Here is a 22,062-nt window from a genome sequence, read left to right as displayed (position 1 = left end):
ATGCAATTGTGGTTTACTTTGTATAACTACGTTGAACTCTGCATCCAGCCTAAAGGGAAGCGAAGAAGAGAAAAAAAAACCAACGTGGGGTCCTGCGTGACGCCTCCAATGGCTGAAATAATGCCTGCTCAAAACACTGCACAATTAAACAAAACGCTCATTTAACAGCCTTTTCTACAAAAGAGCTTGCGCCAAAAATCGACGATCATGTTCTGGGTTTTTGAAACATTCAGGTGCAAGAAAGAACTGTCACACCAGTCTATGACATCATCAAAAATGAGACCATGATAATTTTCATCTGAATGTAGCAGACTGACAATAGCTGAGTCACCTGCAAATTTTAAAATGTGTTTATTGACATGCTGACTACGGCAATCATCAGTGTAAAGAATGTATAGAAGAGGAGACAGGATCGACACACCCCAGAGGTAACCCCATAGAAGACGACATTTCCCCTGTCAATACTCCATTCACCCTCACCCTCTGGGCTCCGTCAGTGAAAAAAAAAAATCCAGAATCCAACCCACCAGGTACCCCATTTTACCATGTGGTACTTGCCTACTCTACTTTGATCCGAAGTGGTACCTGGTCCAAAAAAGTTTGAGAACCATTGCTCCAGTCCAAAACTGAACTTTACCAAACTATCATTCTCCTGGAAGTGAGGAACAGGGACAAGTGCATGTAGAAACATCAAACACAGCAGTTCAGGTGACTTGGCTTCTGCTCATAGCAGGCAGGTATGACTGAAGAGCAATGGAGAATCAGGGGCTACCCAGTGATGGAAACACCAGGAAAGAATTAATATACAGATAAGGGCTCCAACCCACTCTGGGAATTTCCAAGACCTGCTTTAACTTGGCAATCAAAGTAATTAAAAAAAAAAAACTATTTTGGTCACATCACCTGATAAATGTGGTGAATGACAATGAAGCACATATGTAGTTCATCACTTGCCGTCTTTGCACATTACACACATATACAGTACTTTTATCACTATCGAGTGCAATCTGCAGTTGTTGCACTGTAAGGAATATTGTGTGTATCTCTGTATTTATTTGTTTGTTTATTTGTTTGCTTGAACCCTATTGTACTGTTATGTTTGAACTGTATATTTGTCCTTCATTCCTTTTTGCACTGTCCTGTTAACTGTAGTCGTCTGTGTTCACTGTTTGCACCGAACCAATTCCAGTATGTTTCACATACTGGCAATGAAGAGTTCTTAGTGTCATATATAAATGTTATGCCACCTAAACATTGGAATTTTTAGTCGAGATGAAAAAAACGTGTGGAGAAATGAAAGTGACTACGAAAGTTCAAACAAGGAGACCTAATGAACGCCAGCGTATCCAATCACATCGATCCAGGTTTAATATAAAGAGTAAGTTTAACCCACTTCTTTGCCATTACAGCAATTCGTTTCTCCCGCCTCCTCCCCTCCACCACCTTCGGCTCCCCGTCCTGGGCCGGGGTTGGCTTTTACCATCCAGTAAAAATTAGTCAGTGGGAAGTGAATGTCGATCCAGTCCCGCTGTTAATTAAAAATGTCCGTGGCATTGACCTGTCAGTCAAAAACTTATTAGCCAATGGGGACGCGTCCCTGAAAAAACCCGCCCACGCGAGAAGTTTGTGTCAGAATTGTAAGCAAAAAGTCAGGCAGCGCAAGCGAGAAAGCTGGCAGCGTAAACAAAGGAAAACATTATCAAAAGACCAATCGTGTTTGCAAGTTATACATTTTACTTTTGAGATGACATTTCTTTTGCTTCAGTTAGTTTTTTTTCTTCTCGAAGCCTTGTTTTTGCTTGATGTCAAAAACGTTTTGCTTGATAATATTGGCACAAATCTGTTTCCATAACTAACCACCATCTGTCAGTTCACTTCCCCAATACACACTCCCTGATCCTGTTTTTAACTGTACAAAGAAGCCTTGTTTATGTCTGTTTCACTCATTCCTGAGAAACCCATCTCCACTTCTGACGTCTGTCCAAGTGAATCTCATGGATGTTTCCGAAATGTAATAATTTTCAGACGACACGCACCAGCGGTTTGTTTATTCGGCGCGATCTTCTAGGTGGCTGCCTGTGTCGCCTAATGGGTGGCTTGGTGTCACTGTACATAGTTGTTTAATCAAATTCACATTTTAACCTTCTGACGTAGAAACACACATGTGAGTAGAATGTAATATAATGCTCAATTTTCCTTTCAAAGCAATAGAAATAACAATAAGATTGTTCAAATTGAAATTTAATTCAATTCGGTTAAATAATATGTTGTCAAGCGAAAGTCACAACTGGTCCACAAATATATTTTATGTTTTAGTGATGTTTTTGTGGCTTTACATTAAGTTTTAATTGAATGATAAAATGAGAGGATTTGGTGAGGTATCTGTTAGCTCCTAAGACCACTACAGCACAGGCTCGGAACACTGGTCAGCATAGGTGCCTATAACCCAATAGTCAGTCTTAGCATGCTTCCAGGTCAATCGCAGGAGATGATTAATAGACACCCTTGGTATATCTTGGCCTATACCACTTGTTGCCAGTACGTCCCTGCTTTTGCAAGTCAACACCAATGATGATGCCTTTTTGCAGACGCACCTCTCTTTGAAGACAAGTGCGCAGGCGGCAAGGGCACCTTTAAAACACTTTTTAGAAGGTCAGAAAAGAAACTTAAGAAAAACACCCCGGATGTAACCCCTTTTGGAGAAACTAGGCCTAACTGGAAAATGTTACGCAAATCTGTAAAACACCTACATTGTGCTGCAGCCTACGCCAGGGGCGCTCATATGACTTCCTCAGGGTGTGCACCCCCACGCAACAGACTCAGCTATTAATTAATTACATTTTTAGCTACCTGTTTAAAGCTGACTCTCGTCGCTCTTTCTCGCAGTTTTGCTGTCATGGTGAATGTTCAATAGTGCAACGCAGCAGCGCTTACAGCACAATGTGCCGTTTGGTGATTTCGCTGCGAGTCTCACCCTAGTACTGTTACGTTTGTCACGCGCGAAAATTCAGTGTCTCACGTTAAAAACACAGAAAACGAAAAAGCAATACGGAAAAAATAAAAGTAATATTGTAAAAGCTAAATCAATAAAGAAAAGCTTTTTTTATTCTTTTATTTTAGTTTCTTTTTCTTGCTTTATTTTATTTATATCTATTTCACCTTCTTAATCAACATTTATTTCCTTATTATTTTACAGTTTTATTCTTTTTGTGGCACTCCTATGACTCCGTATAAGTAGGCCTAAATCACTTACTGCGTTCTAGAAACTAAGTCGATAATTACGTTACAAAATTAATTGCGTTTCGGTTTTTCCAGGGATAGTCTACCCACAAGTCCCCATAAATGCAATCGAGGGGCTCAATGAAGCCAAAGCGACAGGGCGGCTGGTAGTAAAGCGGCTGACTGTCTCCCGACCTCATACGTTGAGCCGTTAATAGAAGCAGGAGAGACAGCCAGAATCACATAACGGTCATTTGCAAAATCTCAGCCTAATCTCTGACGTATTTAATAATTCATTAACAGGTTAGGGGAATACAGGTATTACTTATTTCCGGAGTAGGCTCGCGGAATATAATACTTAAAACTTTTGATAGGTGTTTTTTATTGCTATGGGGTTATGGTTTAAGTGCTGAGATATTTATAGTGTTTGATAAATTTGTTTTTAAGCAATGCACTGTACATAAACTAAAGCGAAAAACGAAACATGTAAAGTTTTTCTAAAAAATTTCATCCATGGCCGCTAATGGGACGTGTATACATGCATGGTAAACAGGAGAACTGTTAAGGAAAACGATTCCAAAATGAGACGTGTGGGGATGGCAAAATCATTTATATATGACACAATCAGAGCTATCTGAATATTACTGTTTCCATTTAAAATCGTGTGAAATATTTAAAAGAACTGTAATCCTACGAGTGCAATTAAGCACGTATATCTCTACTACCTCTCTGTCAGGGTAAACACAGGTTCGACCCAATTATGTCTACATCTGCTAACCAGTTGTGGGAAAAAAATAAGGTTAAAAAAATCCCGAGGTTATATCCAAAATTCCCCTTTCCGATGGGAAATAAAGGTAAGCAATAAACAGCTATACCAAGGGCATGAAAGATAAGTCCGTTTGCTTTCGTTGCTTTACTATACCATACAAGTTGTAATGTGAAAGTTAGCTGAGAAACCAAGAACCAATTTGCTTAATGACATTAAAGCCAATTAAATTCTCCTTCTATTAAAAGCAAACTAAAAGTCCTGTGTGACCCATTCCACTTTGAATGATTAAAATGTTACTTGAGAATGTAGCAGATCAGTTTGTTATGGTTTCTTATGCAAAGATGTGATTGTATTCACTTGAAGTTTCAGATGGTTACTGATATCTGAGGCACAGATATGTTGCAAAGCTAGCTGGATGGATGGGTGCTATGTGTGATTGCTCGGAAAAGGCAGAACATTGACTCGTTCAGCAATTGATGTTTTGAAGGATATTAACGTTAGTAGCTACATCCCCTTATTCTAATGACACTTTATTAATAGATTCCTTGTGGGGAAATTCTCTTGTCACCTACCCCATCTTGCTCTAAAAGACACACATATTAATGAGAGGAAGGTTGGCAGCAACCTGTAGCAGCCCCCATGGTGTTGGTGGTTAAAGGCCTTGCTCAAGGGCCCACAGACACGATTAAGATTGCTTAGCACACTGAGCCACACAATCCGCCCTTGACGTCAGTGATGCACTGTCTAAGCGGCCTCATCCTGGTGCATATCTCTGCATCAAAAATCATGAGAATGTTTCAAAAACGTTAGGAATTCACCTGATAACACTTAACCACTCTGTATTCGAATGAGTCACAGTGACACTCCCACAACTCTACAAGGCTCTCTATGATTGTAACTGGTATATGGGTGATTGCTTAGGGATCTCATCAAGACAGAATTTCTAGAAGTTACATTTAAGAATCTAACGTTATATGATAATTTAAATGATAGCAATATATATGTTCTTTGCACTGCGGTGGGTTGGTGCAGGGTTGTTCCCTGCCTTGCACCTGTAGCCTCTGGGATAGGCTCCGGACCGTCCGCGACTCTGTATAGGACAAGCGGTTTTGGAAAATGGATGGATGGATGTTTGTTGTTTGCATTTTTTGTGAGTTTTCAGGATAGACAAAGTTGCCCCTCTCAGCTGTAATAGACTGTTCTGCTTTGAGAATTTGCGCTATCCTGATCTCTTCTACTGGAGTCTACTAGTTGCCTACTGCCAAGCGAACTGATGCAATGTCACCTAACAAGAAGAAATGGCACAAAGACACAAGACTAATCGTAGGTCTCCCTTGTCTGATACTGTCTCGCTAGAGTGGTAAACAACTTGTGAACAGATGTGAAGAGAACACAATTAGACAAACATGGAAAAATTCAAGACTAACCTTAGCAAAAGAGGAATAATCTTCCTAAATATGATTGATCGATCCTCCGGCGTGAAACTTCCTCCCCCCATCAGAAAATTTTAGCAACAGCATTCCCACCCCCACCCTGAGAGGTAAGTTTTACCATGGACACCCCACGCTTTAATTAGCATATTAGTGATGGTTCCATTGCCTTTAATCCCCTCTTGTTCAGGGGGCCCCGTACCCATGTCAGCCTAGGGCCTTCGAAGGAGTTAGTCCGCCCCATGGTGACGTGATTTGGGTGCAACATTTCTGTTCCCAGTAATGCATGCAGAAATGCAAAAGAGGAGATGTGTGAACCCATGTGAATCAGCAAACTGGCTTGGATTTCCGGTTCTGCATGCAGGCCAGATTAACCTCTCAGGGGACCCTGGCTGGCAAGGTCACTTGAAACCAAACAAGAAATCTCTGATTGGAGGGAGAATTGCAGATGGATTAGCCAGATTTATTAAGATGAAGCTGGAACAGAGGTCCCTGGTTTGCCAGAGTCATAGGGCTATGCATTAATCCACTGTTATCTGCATGCACTTATAAAAGTCTTGTCAGATGTCTTTTATGGATAAAACACAATGCTAAATGGCATTCAGTCTAATATGACTCAACTTTGTAGCTGTGCTTTTAATAGTGATTTAGACGGGGAGGGGTCCTTTTATTTCTTTTTTTACTCTTAAATAATGAATTGATTAGCACAAAACAGCTGCCTTTGGCATTTCAGTATTTTTCACATCAAATGTGAAACAAAATCAATTATATAGACAGAACACAACGATGTCCTGATGGGATCTCATGGATTTTCCCCATCATCTTTGAGTGTGTGGTGATATTGTGGTGAAATTGCATTGAAGATAGGTCAATCACCTTGGGCATGTCCAATAAACTAACTGAAGTTGAGCAACATACAGAGAGCAATGCTAACTTTTGGGGTATGAAAGTACTTCAGGTCTGTTTTTGGTTCAAACCAGCTGCAATTGCACACACAAAAATCTCAGGCAAATAAAATAAAGGAACTTCATGTTGGTGTAAAACGATGGTATTACATTTGTCAAAGTGTGTCACCTTAGCCATTTCACAACCTCTCCTGAAGTCACCCCATTACTTGCTGTCCAATGCACCCATTTTTTTTTTTTACTCAACCACTAGCACAGCATGTTTGACTAATCAAAACCTCATTACATAATTAATTACATTTATTAATTGAGTTGGTGGTGAATTTTAACAAATACATGGAAAGGTTGACATTCCCCTGAGGAGAGTTTTGGGAACTGAAGTGAGGTTCTTCTAGCCGTCCAACAAGACACCAGTCACTTTTCGGTGAACAAAAGAAATTCCTGTAAGTTTTCATTGTTACTGTGGAATAGTGTTACTATTAATTTGCATATATTCTTTTTTTTTTTTTTTTTTTTTTTTTTTTTTTGCCCACCACCACCCCCCCTCTTCGGAGGACAACTTTATTTTACATTACATTCAAGAGTAAAGATTGTGGCCGCTCCGAACTCACCAGTACCGTGGAAAAGGAGAAAAACAGGGGGGGTACAAAAACAACAAGCGTAACAATAACAGACATCAATCACCATGGGGAGAGGGGGAGAGAGAAAAGAAAAAAAAAAAGGTATACAGAAATAATAACACTAATAATGTAGGCGGGATGGAAAAAAGATGAAGTATAGGGGAATACAGAATACAAACAACCATAAGAAACATAACACTCATCAAACAACAAGAATTATAACAACATCAGTGATACTAATAATAATTAATACAAATCGGTATTATATATATGTAGCATACACACACGTAATCGTACCGTTATATATGTATATTTCAATTCCTAAATCTATAACATACCCTAAAAAGTAATAATAATAATGATATTGATCGCTCAACCAGTCTTGTATGCATGTGCAAGTGTAGGTGTGACCTGATTTGTCATTGGATGTGCTGGCATTTAATGCCGTCAGGGGAGGCGGCAGCACCCCCCCCCCCCCCCAGGCCCAAGGCGAAGGCAGGAGAACCAGGCAACCGAGGCCACCCTACTGCCCCCCCGGCACAAGGGCCCACAGCCACGCATCCCAGAGACAACCACCCGCCCAACCCGAGAGGGAGCCCGCGAGGGACTAAGGGGGCGCCAACCCCCGCACAGGGAGGCCCGCAGAGGGAGGACGGGCGGCGAGCCCCCCAGCCCCACCCGCAACCCCCCCACCGGGGCAGGCGGGTCCAGGGCCGAAGGGCCCCACCCACCGGGACCAACGGCGGACGGCCCCCCACACACCGGGGGAGCCCCAGCCCGTCCCCCGGGAGGACGGGCCGCCGCCCACCGCAGCGACCCGGCACGCCTCCCCCCCAACACTGCAGGATGATCCAAGGGGGGCCCATACAAAGAGCCCCCCCCCCACCCGGGAGCGGACCCGCGGCGACCGGGGAGCGGCAGACACCCCGCCCAGCCCAGACCGAACCCCCCAATCCGCCTAGCAGGGCCCAGAGTGTCCCAAGATTCCCCGGACCGCCCGCCAGGGCCCCACCACGGCGCAGCAGAGCCAAGCACCACCCGGCCCGCGGCCCAAGAGAGGAGGCCGCCCATACCCGCCAGGGCCACCCGAACCCCCCCATGATGGGTCTTCCCCCCGGCGGGCCACCCCACCAGCACAGGGCCAGAGACAGAGAGTTAGGGGGGGCCCCCATCCCCTCCCTGACCCATGTTGGTGTGAAGTGTGCATGTACATGTGTGAGAGAGTTGTGTGTTTATGTCTACTATGCATTAAAATTAGTGGGTGCAGTTCGGGTATGAGGGCCCCACCACTGGCAGATGGCAGAGTCCCCCATCCCCCTCCCCACACCCCCAAGGCCCTAATGTAATATGGACTGCGTATATGACTAAGGTGCAAAAAGTGGGCGAGCAGTTGAGGCATGGGCACCCCACCGCTGGCAGACGGCAGAGCCCCACCTGCCTCAACCCACCTCCTCAGCCCTAGTGTCATGTGGTGTCTAACATGTAAGTAAAAATTGAGGGGCAGTGTCTCGGCGCACCTCCCCACCGCCCCTCAAGGCCCTAGTGTTGTGTGAAATGTGGTGTTGGACCCAGGGTAGCAATAAGGGCGTGCCAGGAGTGGGCCCCCCCCGGCACCGGGGCCAGATCCCCGACTGGCCCCGATTAGTCCCCATCCCTGACCCCGCACAGCCGGCAGGGACGGCCAACCGAGGTGTTCAGGGGCGGCACAGGCAGCCCAGCAGCAGGGAACGCCCCCCCCCCCCCCAGGCGCAGACCGGGAGAGACCCACCCCACCACGCCCGATGAGACCCCAGCTAGCGGCCAAGAATATATTTGCATATATTCTAATTTTTTTTTCTTTTTTCTTTGAGGTAATATACATTGATGTGTACATTTAAACATTTTCTTTGACAGGCGAAGACTTTCGCACAGTACTACGTAAGTTTCCACATGTTGTTCCCATATTCCAAGATAATACACCATACCGTATATATCATGGGTATATAGCGCAGAGTTTCTTATCATTTTATTTTAGTTCTTATACTTACATCTGATATTCTTTTTCTTTTATGTTCTTGTCCTGTGTCTCTATGTGACCGTTTGTAGTAACATGAGCAATTTCCTCCGGGATAAATAAAGTTTTTCTGATTCTGATTCTGATTCTGAAAATGTCTGTGAAGATTCTCAGTCATCCAGGTTATGGTTATCCCAAGAAAGGTTATTCAGGGCAACGACTTATTTAGTTCCTTGAAAACGTTTCACCCTTTAATCCAGAGGGCTTTCTCAATTCTGACTGACTGGTTAGAGCAGCAGGTTTATAAATCCTGCATAGCCCTCAAGTCGTTAATACTTGATGGTTACTTGATGGTTGTTGTTTCCCCTGGCTTTCCTGTATGTCACTGTGACCACCTGGGTCAGGGTGTGAACGGCTGAAACCATCTGTGGAGAGTTGAAAGAACAGCATTGTAAGTGGGTGATAAATTATGCCTATGGCCAACTCCTCTGTTTAACGAGGGTCATTCAATCTTGCAGTACACTGCTTCTCTCACACCTCGTTTGAATCAGTCAGGCTCCCGGTCTAGAATCTTAACGTCCTGGTCATCAAAGGAGTGGCCCTTGTCTTTCAGATGTAGGTGAACTGCTGAGTCTTGTCCTGATGAGCTGGCCCTTCTGTGCTGTGCCATGCATTTATGGAGCTGCTGTTTGGTTTCTCCTATGTACAGATCTGTACATTCTACACTGCACTGAACTGAATATACTACGTTGCTTTGTTTGTGACTGGACGTTTTGTCCTTGGGATGTACCAGTTTCTATCTCAGTGTGTTGCCTGGTTTGAAATGTGCAGGGATGCCGTGTTTGTTGAAAATCCTCCTGAGCTTTTCAGCCACCCCTGCAACATAAGGGATGACAACGCTCTTACATTTGTTCTCTTCCCTGTCAGTTGTAGCAGTGCTCTTCGATCTTCTCATAGATTTCAAGAAAGCCCAGTTAGGATATCCATATGTTTTGAGGGAAACCTTGATATGTTTGTGTTCCACTGGTGCCCTGTGCTTTTCACAGATGAGAGCTGGTTCCATGGATGGAGGCATATCCATGGAGGGACGCACAGATCTCTACAGGATAGACAACAGCACCATAATACACCATACCGTATATTAAACATATTCAAGAGTGGTTTTATGAGCACTAACTTGAAGTCAGATGCCTTCTGTGGCCTCCTCATTCAGCAAATTTGAACACTGTTGAACGTTTTGGAAGGTTCTTGTCACAACACAGCAGGAGAAGGACGACCCAAATGCAGGCTGCCAGCAAGTGGACCCCTCACAGAGGAATTTATTGAGGGACAGAGAGGCAGGATAGCTCACACAGACAGATAACCATGAGGCCTAAGAGACGCTAATATACATGAGTAACTGAGGAGTAAACACAAGACTGGCGTGGCTGGTCAACAAGGAGGTAGGAACAAGAGGTAAGACTAACAAGCTTCAGGCTCGGCTGATTAGCAGCCACAGGCAAGGGAAACACAGGTAACAAACGAACAGGGCGGGGCTAGACACGACAGTTATGGCGCTCATGACATAAGTGGGAAATACATCTATAAAGAACTAGTCAAATTTAATCTTAAAACTGATAAAATGCTCAAATGTTCACACAGTTTAGATCCTGTTATTAAATTCATTATTATTATTATTAGTTTTTAGGTATGTTATAGATATAGGAATCGAAATAGACATGTATAAGGGTACGATCACGTGTGTGTATGCCACATATATAATACCGATTTGTCACATTACTAATTATTATTACTGATGTTGTTATAATCTTTGTTGTTTGATGTTCTTAAGTAATGAGTGTTATATTTCTTATGGTTGTTTGTATTTTCTATTCCCCTACACTTAATTTTTTCCATCCCACCTACATTATTAGTGTTATTATTTCTATATACCTTTGTTTTCTTTTTTCCCTTTTTTTTTCTCTCTCCCCCTCTCCCCATGGTGATTAATGTCTGTTATCGTTACGATCGTTGTATCTGTATCCCCCCGTTTTTTTTTTTTGTTTTTTTTTTTCCACGGGACGGGTGAGTTCGGAGCGGCCACAATCTTTGCTCTTGAATTTAATGTAAAATAAAGTTGTCCTCCGAAGAGGTGGTGGGCAATAAAAAAAATAAAATAAAAAAAAAAGAATTCAATCTGCCACCCCATGCAGGCCTGCGTGGACAACTGACTCACTGATGGACTTTGGCTTTGACCTTGACCTCAGTATTACAATATAATTTTTAATAAATATACATGACTTTACATATACATGTAAAACGGCTATTTGGCAATTGTAGTTTAATTCCAGAAAATATTTTAATTACAGCAGTGCAGTTCATTAAATTGCCATACATTGACACCATTCTGCACAAAAAAAAATTAGTTTATCAAGTAATTTCCAGACTAATTTCATGGCAGTGGTCTGTCACGTTCACGTCCAGGGAGGAGGCGAGGAATAATGGTTGGGAGACGAGGGTCAGCAAAATAAGGGGTTTTAATGGGGTTTAAAACAACAAAAGGGAGCAGACCAGGGAATGACAGGGAAAACTAAGCTCAAGACATAAACTAACAAGACACAAAATTAGCGAACATTAATGACAAGTCTGGCAAGTAAAGGTAAGACACGGACTTAAATACTAAGAAACTAATTAAGAAACACAAAACAGCTTGAGAGAAGCACAGATTCCACACATGGGTAATTAGGGGCGTGGCACACATGAGGAATGCAGGGCTGGGCGTGACAGTGGTCAATTTGGGTTGACCCATACATGTTTTTTTTACGTCTCAATTATACTCTCCTTAGTAGTATTTAGAAAGTACAGTCTATTGATTATGAATACACAATATATGAATATAGAATTAACATTGTCTAACACCAATAACTGTTTTTTTTTTTTTAATTAGGAACGGATAGATTAAGTTTTGCTTTGGTCCGATTTCAGAACTGTTAACTAATTATCTGATTTCAGTTTCATTCACAACATTTGTGGCTTAAGAGCACCTAATTTAAAATGAAATATGTCTATTCCCCTGAGCTACCATAATATGTCACTGGCGTATGATTTATCTGTAGGACATTTACAGAGCTCCAGAGTGCGACCAAGTTGTTTACACATGCGACCAAAAATCAGTCGAGTGGGACTTTTTTTTTTTCCTTCGCAAGTCTATCTGTCTTTTTTTTTCTTCAGGGTCAGAGGCAATCAAAGGCAGAGAAGGGGCGGGCCTTCGTTACTTTACACCAGTGTTTCTGAAGCTATACGTTTACGAATGTTTTAAAAAGGTATATTTTTATTGATTATAAAATCGTTTTAATTTACCGTGATAGTATAATCGACACGTTTTATTATATTATTAATATACATTTAACTCGATGGCGATATGTTGTATAACCGTGTATTTAGTTTGGTAGCAACATGTTTGCTTAACCTGCAGGATTATAATTATTATTACCCTGATAAATCGATATTAGGGATTTTGATTTACCATTATGTGCATTTAATTGCAGACCTAATTACATTGCACGTAATCCAGACACACGTATACCTTTTTCAAAACTTTCGTAATCGCTGTTTTATTGATATAACCGCTAGTTGCAGAATCGAGCTAAATATAGGCTACATCAATTCAATAAAACACGTCGGTTACATAATCTAGCTAAATGTAAACGATTTTTAAATAATTCATTTTTATAAACATTTTTTAAAACATTAGTTGATGTAGGCCTATTTTATTAACGCTTGCTGCCGCTATATTGAGTTAAATATACATTAATAATCTAATACAACATGTCGGTTACACTATCAAGCTAAATGCAAGCAATAATAAAACACGTTTAAAACTTTCGTAAATGTAGTTTCAGAAACGCATCCTGTGTCATGACAAGTCTGTAACCACCAGAGTGTCCGCCCTCCCCGCAGCAGTTCGGCGTCTGTCAGCGGCGAACCGAAGCTAAAAGAAGTATCTTGGAGCAGCACGCACTTTTGAGTCATCCGAGTTTTTGAAATTTTTAGCTTGTTAAGCAGTTTGCACTTTTAAAGTTTTGTTCAAAAATAATGAAGTTTTTCAGTTTTTTTTTTGTTTGTACTGTGATTCAAATAAAGACAAACATTTACTGCACCTTTATTCATGCTTACAGTCATTTGCATAACTATCATCTGAGGCCTGTTCAGTCCCATGGGAGGGTGACATCGTGGATGTGACTTTGTGAGTGCAGCCTTCAATCTGTCACCCCATGCAGGCCAACTGACTCACTGAGGGACTTTGGCTTTGACCTTGACCTCAGTTTACACTTTCCCACTTAGGTCAGTTTGCCCAGTGGGGGGGGGGGGTTGGCCAGCCTTTTGACCTTGGACCCCCAGAGGTTTTTCCCTCCCTACACTTTAAAAAATAAGAAGTTAAGACAACTTAAAATTTCAAGGCAACTTACTGCACTAGATTTTTGAGTTTTCAGGGCAACTCAAACTTCTGAGTTTTTAAGAAAACCACATATTGCTACCTAGTAATTATTTTTGTTCAGATAATTTATCTTTCAAATCTATAAAAACTTTTAATTTTAAGTTTTACGCACCAATAATTCCTAACAACAAAAGTTATTCCAACCTATTGTCTTTTCTTAAGACTTATCTTTCACATGTGTAAAGACTTTAAAATGTGAGTTTAGCATATTCACCCATTGCAGTGCCCAGGGGTACAGAAACAGAGCCCAAAGATGAGCTGGGCTGGGCTAGAACTGGCAGTCTTTGGGTCAGAGGCACAGAGGTTTATCCCACTTAGGTATATGCTGCCTCCTCTGGACTGGGATGTGGACAAACAGTTATAAATTATTATTCAGTTATAAGTTCAGCTTATATTCCAGTTTATATTCCATACACTGGAGCGTGTGGCTCTGTGAGCTAAGCCTCTCTCCTCATGCAGTAAAGGTCACCAGTTCATGCCCAGCATCAGCACATGTGGGGGCCCTTGAGCAAGGCCTGTGACCCCCAGCTCCCCGAAGGCACCACAACAGGTAGCTGCCCTTCACAGTCAAGTTTGCTCTCATTCCCCACAGGGATTCTCAAAGCATGTCTGCTGTCATTTATTACTATCAAATTTAAAATAAACAAACTAACTCAACTGTTTTGTTATCTTCATTTATAATAATCAGTTGGCATATATTTTGCAGTTTTGAATTCTTAGCATGTTTAATTAAAATTTTCAAGTTTTTACGCATATGAAAGATAAATCATCTGAACCAAAGTGAATAAGGCGGCACAACTTTTGATGTTTGTAATTCTTAGTATGTAAAACTAAAAATCAGAAGTTATAGATATGAAATGTAGATTACCTGAATAAAAAATAATTAGTTGTCACAACAATAAGTGGTTTTCTTCAAAACTTTACAGTTTGAGCCCTCAAACCTCAAAAATCTAGTGCAGTTGCCTTGAAATTTTTGGTTGTCTTAACTTTTTCTTTTACATTGTACTTGGGAGTTTTTGGTTCCTCTCCTCTGTTGTCATCTAGCTTGCTTTCTTTTTTTGTTTGTTTGTTTGTTTCTTTCTTTCTTTCTTTCTTTCTTTCTTTCTTTTATTTGTCTTTCCTCTTTGTGAAAGGCGCTATATAGAAATAAACTGAAGTAAACTGTTTTCTGCACCTGAAATCTGCACATTGTTTTCATGGAATTCGACTCACCACAGCTGTTTTGACAGTTTTAACTGAAATGTGGATGGTTACAAGCAATGTTATTGACATTTTCATCAGGCTATAAAGGTCATTATATAAAAAACAGAACCACCCGTGTATATTTCATGCTGTATATTTTATTATAATACAAAATTGCGAAGTAGCATATTTACATGTCAGACAGCTGGTGACGCAGTGGGTGTGAAGTCCAGTCATTCTTATTGCATTCCTGAGGAACATGGAAACCAGGGATCTCCTGTGTTATGATTGACTCCTCAGCTTCCTTTTCACCATGATGGGTAACTATAGAAGAGAGGAGCCCAGAAATGTAAATATGTACGACTCAGAGGAAAAGGTCATCTCACTCTACAAGAGCAACATCTCCTGCAGGTGCTATTCAGAAAGGACAGATTTCTACACAGTAAGTCTTTCCATCCCCCTCAGTAACTGACTGATTTCCAAGATTAGATAAGGATAGATAGACAGACTTTATGGACAAAAGTATTGGGACACACCTCTTAATCAGTGAATCAGGTCTTTCATTCCGACAGTCATGTTGTGTGAAGCAGTAAAGGGGACAGGGAGGCTACATGAATGATTCCAGAGACGAGGTACTTGCCCAGATAACCAGAAAGCACAGCAGTGCTTTAAAGAAGCTGACCAATGAGAAGCTGGATGCTAGCCATGCGGCAGAGAGCTCTTTGTATGGAGGAGGGGTCGTGCAGCAGGCCTGATTCGCAGAGACATCAGTGAACGTGGGACTCACCGGCGTGACACACTCTGTGACAGAAAGCAAATAGCAAACCTGGTCATTTAAAAAAAAAAAACTTTGTCCAAGGTTGTTTTTTCAGTTTAGTCATTTTTGTTCGACACACCAAACTTCACTCTGAGGAAGGTGACTTGCAGTAATAATTAAAAAATTCAGAAGTGAATTTAGAATAAACCAGGCTCTCTTTCCATAATTTAAAAGCAGAACACTGGTTTACTTGCTAATAAAACATTACCAAATTTAAATGAATAATGAGTAGCGGTCAAAACTGTCAGAAAAAGTTGTTGGGGATGGGGATGATTAAGGTTGTTGGGGGCGGGGGGACCTCCTCAGAAGATGTCGCCCTTCATTTCTGTTGCCCATCTTGTTCTAGGCAGGATCCCCCACCCTGAATAATCATTATGCATTTAAAACAATTCTCCTTCCATCTGATTTCCAGCCCATCCTGTGCAGGATCTTCCTGAACCTGAAGAAGGAGACGCTGTGGAAGGCATTTGTCAATGCTGGCAGTTTAGAGAGACCAAATCACTGAACCTGTCTGAGCACACAGTGGAAGCCCTCATAACAAGGAAAAATGCATGCACAGAATTGCAGAGGGGAAGGTGCACAGACAGAGCCATCATGTCATCTACTATGACAGTACTATTATTAAGGCCAGTGTTATGGCTACTGCCATGCAATTCATTGTGTATGATCTAGAGTGATATCAATATCTATGTTATGCAGCTGTTACCATGTTAGTCAGCTGGGTTAAGATACACGAAAGCTGACAGTGTTAGTATGTTTTTTTTTTCACTGCATACAGTGTTAGTATGGTTTTTTTTTTCACTGCATACGCTCTTTGTGTCAATCATATGGTTGCACAGATTAGTTAAGACACTATCTCATAAAAGGCATAAAATGCTGAAACAGGCATACCCATTAATTTTGCATTTATTATTATTATTATTATTATTATTATTATTATTTATATTCGCACTGACCCCGGCATAAAGCACGTTAATACAATTTGGAGATAAGTGTGTTCTGAGTTACGTGGTGCAACACTATTTTAGCCATAAAGAGACCCAGACGTTTTAAAAAATATTGAGCAACAAAATGTAACAAATTTATTTTTCTTCGTGAAAATAACAGCGTTAATATACATCTGATATAAACATATAATGTAACAATTAAGCGTTATAGTGCCAAGTTCGTGTCTGTTGTTTTGAACTTCTGAATTGATATTGACATGCGTGAGTCTAGGTATTATAGGTATACCCGTTTTCAGATCCGCGACTATTTTGTTTGTTTGTGTTGTATATCTGTATTTTAACAAAATACAATGTCGTGTGATATGTTACATGCGTTTTATGCGTTTACAGAAACAGAAACGGTCGTTTTCACACTACAAAAAAGAGTTTCCCTTCCGCTGTTTTCAGTGGTGCAATCTCCCGGCAGGGATGCCTGTTTCGGCATAACACATGTCAATGGCAAATTCGGCCATAAAGGGGAAATTCACATACATAGGCTGCAAACTACAAGTTTAAATCTCGAAATATTTTTACATTAAAGTCATAAGCGAAATATTATGACTTTATTCTCGAAATCGACCATTCTACTATTTTGCTTTATCAATGCCCTAACGCGCCATCGTATATCTAAAAGTAGAACGTTTATAATTTAACCCGACTCGAACGCAAATATCAATAAAGACAAAATGATGTCTAGCCCACTTTACATGCTTAAAACTTACCCGTCCTCAAATTACCCGAATGTTATTAAAATGCATTTGTTTGACTCGTATCCGCGGACCCATCAGCGGGCGCATCACTGGTGTGTCAAGAAGAAGAATTTCGCTGGCGCCGCTGTGAACAATCCTATAGGCAGATAAGTTTATTTTCGGCAAATATGAACAACTTTTTTGTTTTATAAATAACGGAATATTAATCGCATACACACACACAGTTTCTGTTTACACGGTGTAGAGCTGCACAATATTGGGGAAGTGTGTGTGTGTGTATATATATATGTGTGTGTGTGTGTACATGCATACATATATATATAACGATGTGATCACACACACCCCCCCCCCCCAATATTGTGCAGCACTACACTGTGAACAGAGAAAATGCAACACTGTATGGCTTTATTCTAACAGACATACTTTATCGTTAGGTCAAACTTGGATGATGTCCTTTTCTTTGTTGTAGTAACATAAATTAGCTTATCAGACATAAGGGGAAATTATGTTGACAGTTGAATCCACCATGGCTTGGTATAGCCTACATAGACTTTACGTTTACTTACATCGCTTGCACCTTCAAAGAACAACGAGACAGATCTTTGTTCTTTTGCGGGTTGCGCTTTTTGCCGTATTGCATACCGCTTTGCAGGTTCGTGTGACCGAAGCTGCATCCGGCACAATATAAGGCTGTACAACGGCGGAATACAATCACAAATGCGGCAAGTATAGATCTGATATTCTTGAATAAAATATTTTAGAAAGTGACATCGGTGTTTAGGTTATTTGTCCTTCGTTAAATGGGTAGGTCATCGTGGAAGTGAAATTTTTTTAAAACGTGTACAGCATAGGTTAATAGGAATGCGTGCACTCTGTCGATCTCTACCTACAAACGAGACAAAGCGGAACAGTGGGAGCGCGTGTGTACAGGCTGGGGGTCGCGCGCGCGTGTGAGTGCACTGCTACCTGCAGCAAACACATGCTATGAGTACTTCCCGATGGTCGACACGATTTGACGAGTTCAAACACCACGGTGTCCAACCCTATTTAGTTCTCAAAGTTTTTTTCCCCACAAAAGTCGGGCGGTTTGAGACGGATCAGGGTCCCTATTTAACTGGGTGGAACGTGTCCCCCACCTTCTGCGCCTCTGCATGCTGCACTATTTCAGGGCATAAGCTGCAAAAATGCAGAGGATGTAGGCGACAGTCGATTTTGGAACCCTTCTGTGTAAACAAAGCCTTATTGTGTGCATTTTGAGCTTACATAGTGAACATCGAAGCACATGCATTACCTGACACATTTAACTCGAGCGAGAAGTCTTCATTCCTCCCTCCAACGAATGCTCCGAGGTGGCACAGATACCTCCCAGAGTCTTCAGGCTGAAGCCAAGGAAGGAACAATCCGCCACTGCTGTCCATACCGACATCTCGGGAGTAGCCATATCTTTTCGGAACAACTCCGTGGCTCTTCCTGATGATGCCGGACTGATTTGTGTCATTGATCTACAGAGAGGAAATGCTGGTAACTTGACAAGGCACAGCTACTTAGTAATAACTCAGTTACTACTGAAGCTCAAATCTTGAAAATGTAATGAACAAATATAGTCGCTATTTGAGACAAATGATGCATCACGATTCATTAATGATGAACAAACATTAATTAGATTAGTATTTCACTTGTGTTGTTCATTACTTGTTCCTAAAGTAGTTCCTTCAGTAGTTCACAAAGGCTTACAGAATTACCAGATATAGCAACGAATATAGCCTAATGACTGCTTGAGATTAATTAATGATGAATTAACATGAGATCAGTAGTTATAGTTTCTGGTTAAATAATACGTAAGTGATATCTTAATACTACATTATTTGTGTCCAGTCCAGTAAAGTGTTACTGAAATATTTTGATCCTGTATTAATGGGTATATGTTTTATCATTCACATTGGTTATATAACATTTTGGTTATATTTTGGGGCTAATCACAAGGCTATATTTTTTTGGGCACATTTGGGTACATATGAGATCACAGTTGAGATATGAATGACAAGATTTGAATTTTGAAATTCCATTATAATAAAATTTAGCATTAGTAATATATCAATAAAAAGAAGTAAATTCTAATGAGACAGACAGACAGACAGGTACCTTGTACCAGATGATAACCCGATACTCGCTGGTTTTATGAGTCTTGCCGCATTGTATGGTAATATTGGAATTGCACTGCCCCGTAATTAACTCCGGTTGTGTTGGCATCGATAACATCGGAGAGATGTGCATGACCATGACTGAAAAATAGGCAATTCTTGTAGCTGTGAAGAAATGAAAAGTGTATGTCTGTGCTAAATACGAAGTCCGTTAAGCAAAATTAACTACTTTCTGTTGCCATTTATGCAAATTTCCGTATAAATGAAACAAATGTTAATTTCGCAATCCTACAAAGCATTTAGCAATGAGTATTGGTACCGTATTTATATCAAATAATAAATATCCGTGTAATCATGTACTATCACATTCTATTGTTGTCTTATTCATTTAACATGTTCCTGTTCTGTAGTTCATTCGGACTGTGTAATTTAAAATATAAAAGTATTCAATGATCAATAGTGTCTAATGTTACCATAAAACGGCATGACTAGACTTACTCCAGAAACAGATAACATCACGTAGAAACATCCTCCCAACCACGTCCGTCTTGAAATCTTGAAACGAGACAATCCAAAATAATTAAGCGCTGCTGTTTTATAGGTATTGTTCTCTTTTGGGACTCGATGCCCATCCAGCTTTTAAAACAAACCAGTGGTTGCCGTGTTTCACTGTTAGTCACTTAAAACCTAGTAAGTATAGCTATCCCGATAAAGTCGCTTTAGTGAACAGCTGTGGATTGGCTGTTAGCCTCCTGTTTCACACACCTACTTTTTATTTTGACTCATTTTCGTTTCAGTTTGACTTCATTGCAATACTGATCCTCTTTCCTGTAGACTACATATTGTGTTTGCCCGCCTCCTCTGCCAATATATACAGCTCCGGAAAAAACTGAGACCACAACAGATTTTTTCATTTCATTAATTTCTTAATTTATGGGTGTGTGTCTGTGAATATATATATATATATATATATATATATATATATATATATATATATATATGTATATATATATATATATATATATGTAAACCTCTGGGATACTGATCTGGGCTGCGTTTCCCAAAAGCATCGTAACTTAAGTAGCACTTGAAAATCTTCGTAGATCTACGAGTACTCTGGAGTAATCGTATAGCCTTAAGTGCATCGTAAGGAGACAGAGTTATGAGGGCACCTGCTGGACAGCCGGCAAATTGCACCTAAAATTTACTTCTCTTCAAAGTAATTTTTCATTTTATTTGTACGTATATTTTTATTCATTTCTATTTTCTACTCATTACACAATTCACTATAGAAATAACGAATCTTTCGAGGGTAGTACAAATGTATTTACTAGAAAATATTTAATGTGCTTTAAAGATGACACGACTAAAGGACGAACTCAAAAAAATGTGTCAATGACTTGCTGGCGTGCATGAAACCCAGCCATGTATTGAACATGTCTTGGTGTATCATCATGAAGACTCATCTCAACTTCATTCTCTTCCTCTACCTCTTCATCTTCCTTCCTGATGTCCAAGGGCACTCTTGTCCTCACTGCAATGTTGTGCAACATAGCTGTTACTGTTATTACAGCACAGGACTTTTGTGGCACAAAGAGAAGATCACCACTGGACTTGTGAATAGCCCGAAAGTGTAGCTTCCACCTTCCTAAAGTGCGCTCCACAATTCTTCGGGCAACACGGTGAGCCTCGTTGAAATGTGCCTCATTGTTACTGACAGGATTAGCAACAGGGGTGAACAGATATGGCCTCAATGGATATCCGCTGTCACCAAGCAGCCTCCACTGTCCTTTTGAGTTTTGGGCCTCTTGACCCACAGATGAGTTGGTAAAGATATAGGAGTCATGTGTGCTCCCAGGCCACCTTGCAACAATGTCTGTGATTAAACACTTATGATCACAGATTACTTGGCAGTTGATTGCTGGATATCCTTTGCGGCATTTATATGTATGGCCATCCACATAAGGCATACTGATGGGAATCAAAGTACCATCAATGACTCCAATGACTTGTGGTATATGGTAATGTGTTAAAAAATACTCCTGAATGTTTGACATGGCCTGTCTTGACGCTGGAAATTGGATGTGTTCAGCCGCAAGTGGAAGCAGTGCATAGGTGACTGCTTGTACAGCTCTGGACACAGATGGTTTACTTATTCCAAGTCCATCTCCAAGTACCTGAAGAAAATTGCCAGTTGCATAATATCTCAGAGCAGCTAAGAGTTGCACATCAGGCGAAGATAATTAGGCTAAAGTTTTCAAAAATAAATGTAAGAGCTTATTTATTTCTTTATTTATTTTGATGTGAGATAAGCAATTGTTGATAAAGAAATTGATAAATAATTTTACTTAAATAATTAAGGTTTCATATAAATATCGAAAATGATGCTGCTGTCATTTCTGGCAAGGACTGTTAGACTTTGTTTTATGCGAGATTGGAGCAAGACAGTGTTTTTACAGAATGACATTTCCAGTTAATTTATGTTTTTAACTTGCTCAAGAAGAAATTACAGGACTTTTTATGTTATTCGAGTTGAATATACATTCACACAAGTAGAAGAAGAAACGGAAATCAAAACTTAGATGGATTGCTATAACAGCATGTGCAACAATAACGAGCCATTCTACAGTGTGACATATCAGCACTTGGCCAAGGGATAGCGTCTCCTAAGTAGCACTTAAAGCAGGGCTACATGCAATTGTGTTAAGTGCATTTTTGGGAAACGCACGTGAAACAATAACGAACGTTCACAAAATGACTCGTAGAAAACGCTCTTAAGCACTAAGACCAATCGTTATCCGGAAACGCAGCCC

General features: G+C 40.7%; 1 protein-coding gene across 2 annotated transcripts; it reads right to left on the bottom strand.

Annotated features, from left to right (window-relative positions):
- Nucleotides 1-14,733: 14,733 nt before the first annotated feature.
- On the bottom strand, nucleotides 14,734-20,162 carry LOC111855653 (uncharacterized). 2 transcript variants are annotated; one of them, XM_023834862.2, is made up of 5 exons: nucleotides 19,748-20,157; nucleotides 19,251-19,414; nucleotides 18,400-18,610; nucleotides 15,236-15,396; nucleotides 14,734-14,919 (listed from the first exon to the last, which is right to left on the bottom strand). In XM_023834862.2, exons 1-5 carry the CDS (start codon nucleotides 19,776-19,778, stop codon nucleotides 14,878-14,880), a joined length of 609 nt encoding a protein of 202 aa, XP_023690630.2. In that variant the 5' UTR covers nucleotides 19,779-20,157; the 3' UTR covers nucleotides 14,734-14,877. The 2 variants fall into 2 exon arrangements, with proteins under 2 accessions (XP_023690630.2, XP_023690631.2); XM_023834863.2 differs by lacking the exon at nucleotides 19,251-19,414 and having other exon boundaries at nucleotides 19,748-20,162.
- Between the last annotated feature and the right edge of the window lie 1,900 nt (nucleotides 20,163-22,062).

The sequence above is a fragment of the Paramormyrops kingsleyae genome, chromosome 6, assembly GCF_048594095.1.
Source record: "Paramormyrops kingsleyae isolate MSU_618 chromosome 6, PKINGS_0.4, whole genome shotgun sequence".
NCBI classification, from domain to species: domain Eukaryota; kingdom Metazoa; phylum Chordata; class Actinopteri; order Osteoglossiformes; family Mormyridae; genus Paramormyrops; species Paramormyrops kingsleyae.
The sequence above is the reverse complement of the archived record's forward strand: the minus strand, read 5'-3'. Positions and strand labels throughout refer to the sequence as shown.

Coding starts and splice junctions, on each gene's coding strand:
- LOC111855653 (XM_023834862.2), bottom strand. CDS start 19,778: ATGTTTCTACGTGATGTTATCTGTTTCTGGA. Junction 15,397..18,399: donor GCTCGAGTTAAATGTGTCAG/GTAATGCATGTG, acceptor TTTCTGTCACAG/AGTGTGTCACGCCGGTGAGT. Junction 14,920..15,235: donor TGTGCTTTCTGGTTATCTGG/GCAAGTACCTCG, acceptor TCTCTTCTATAG/TTACCCATCATGGTGAAAAG.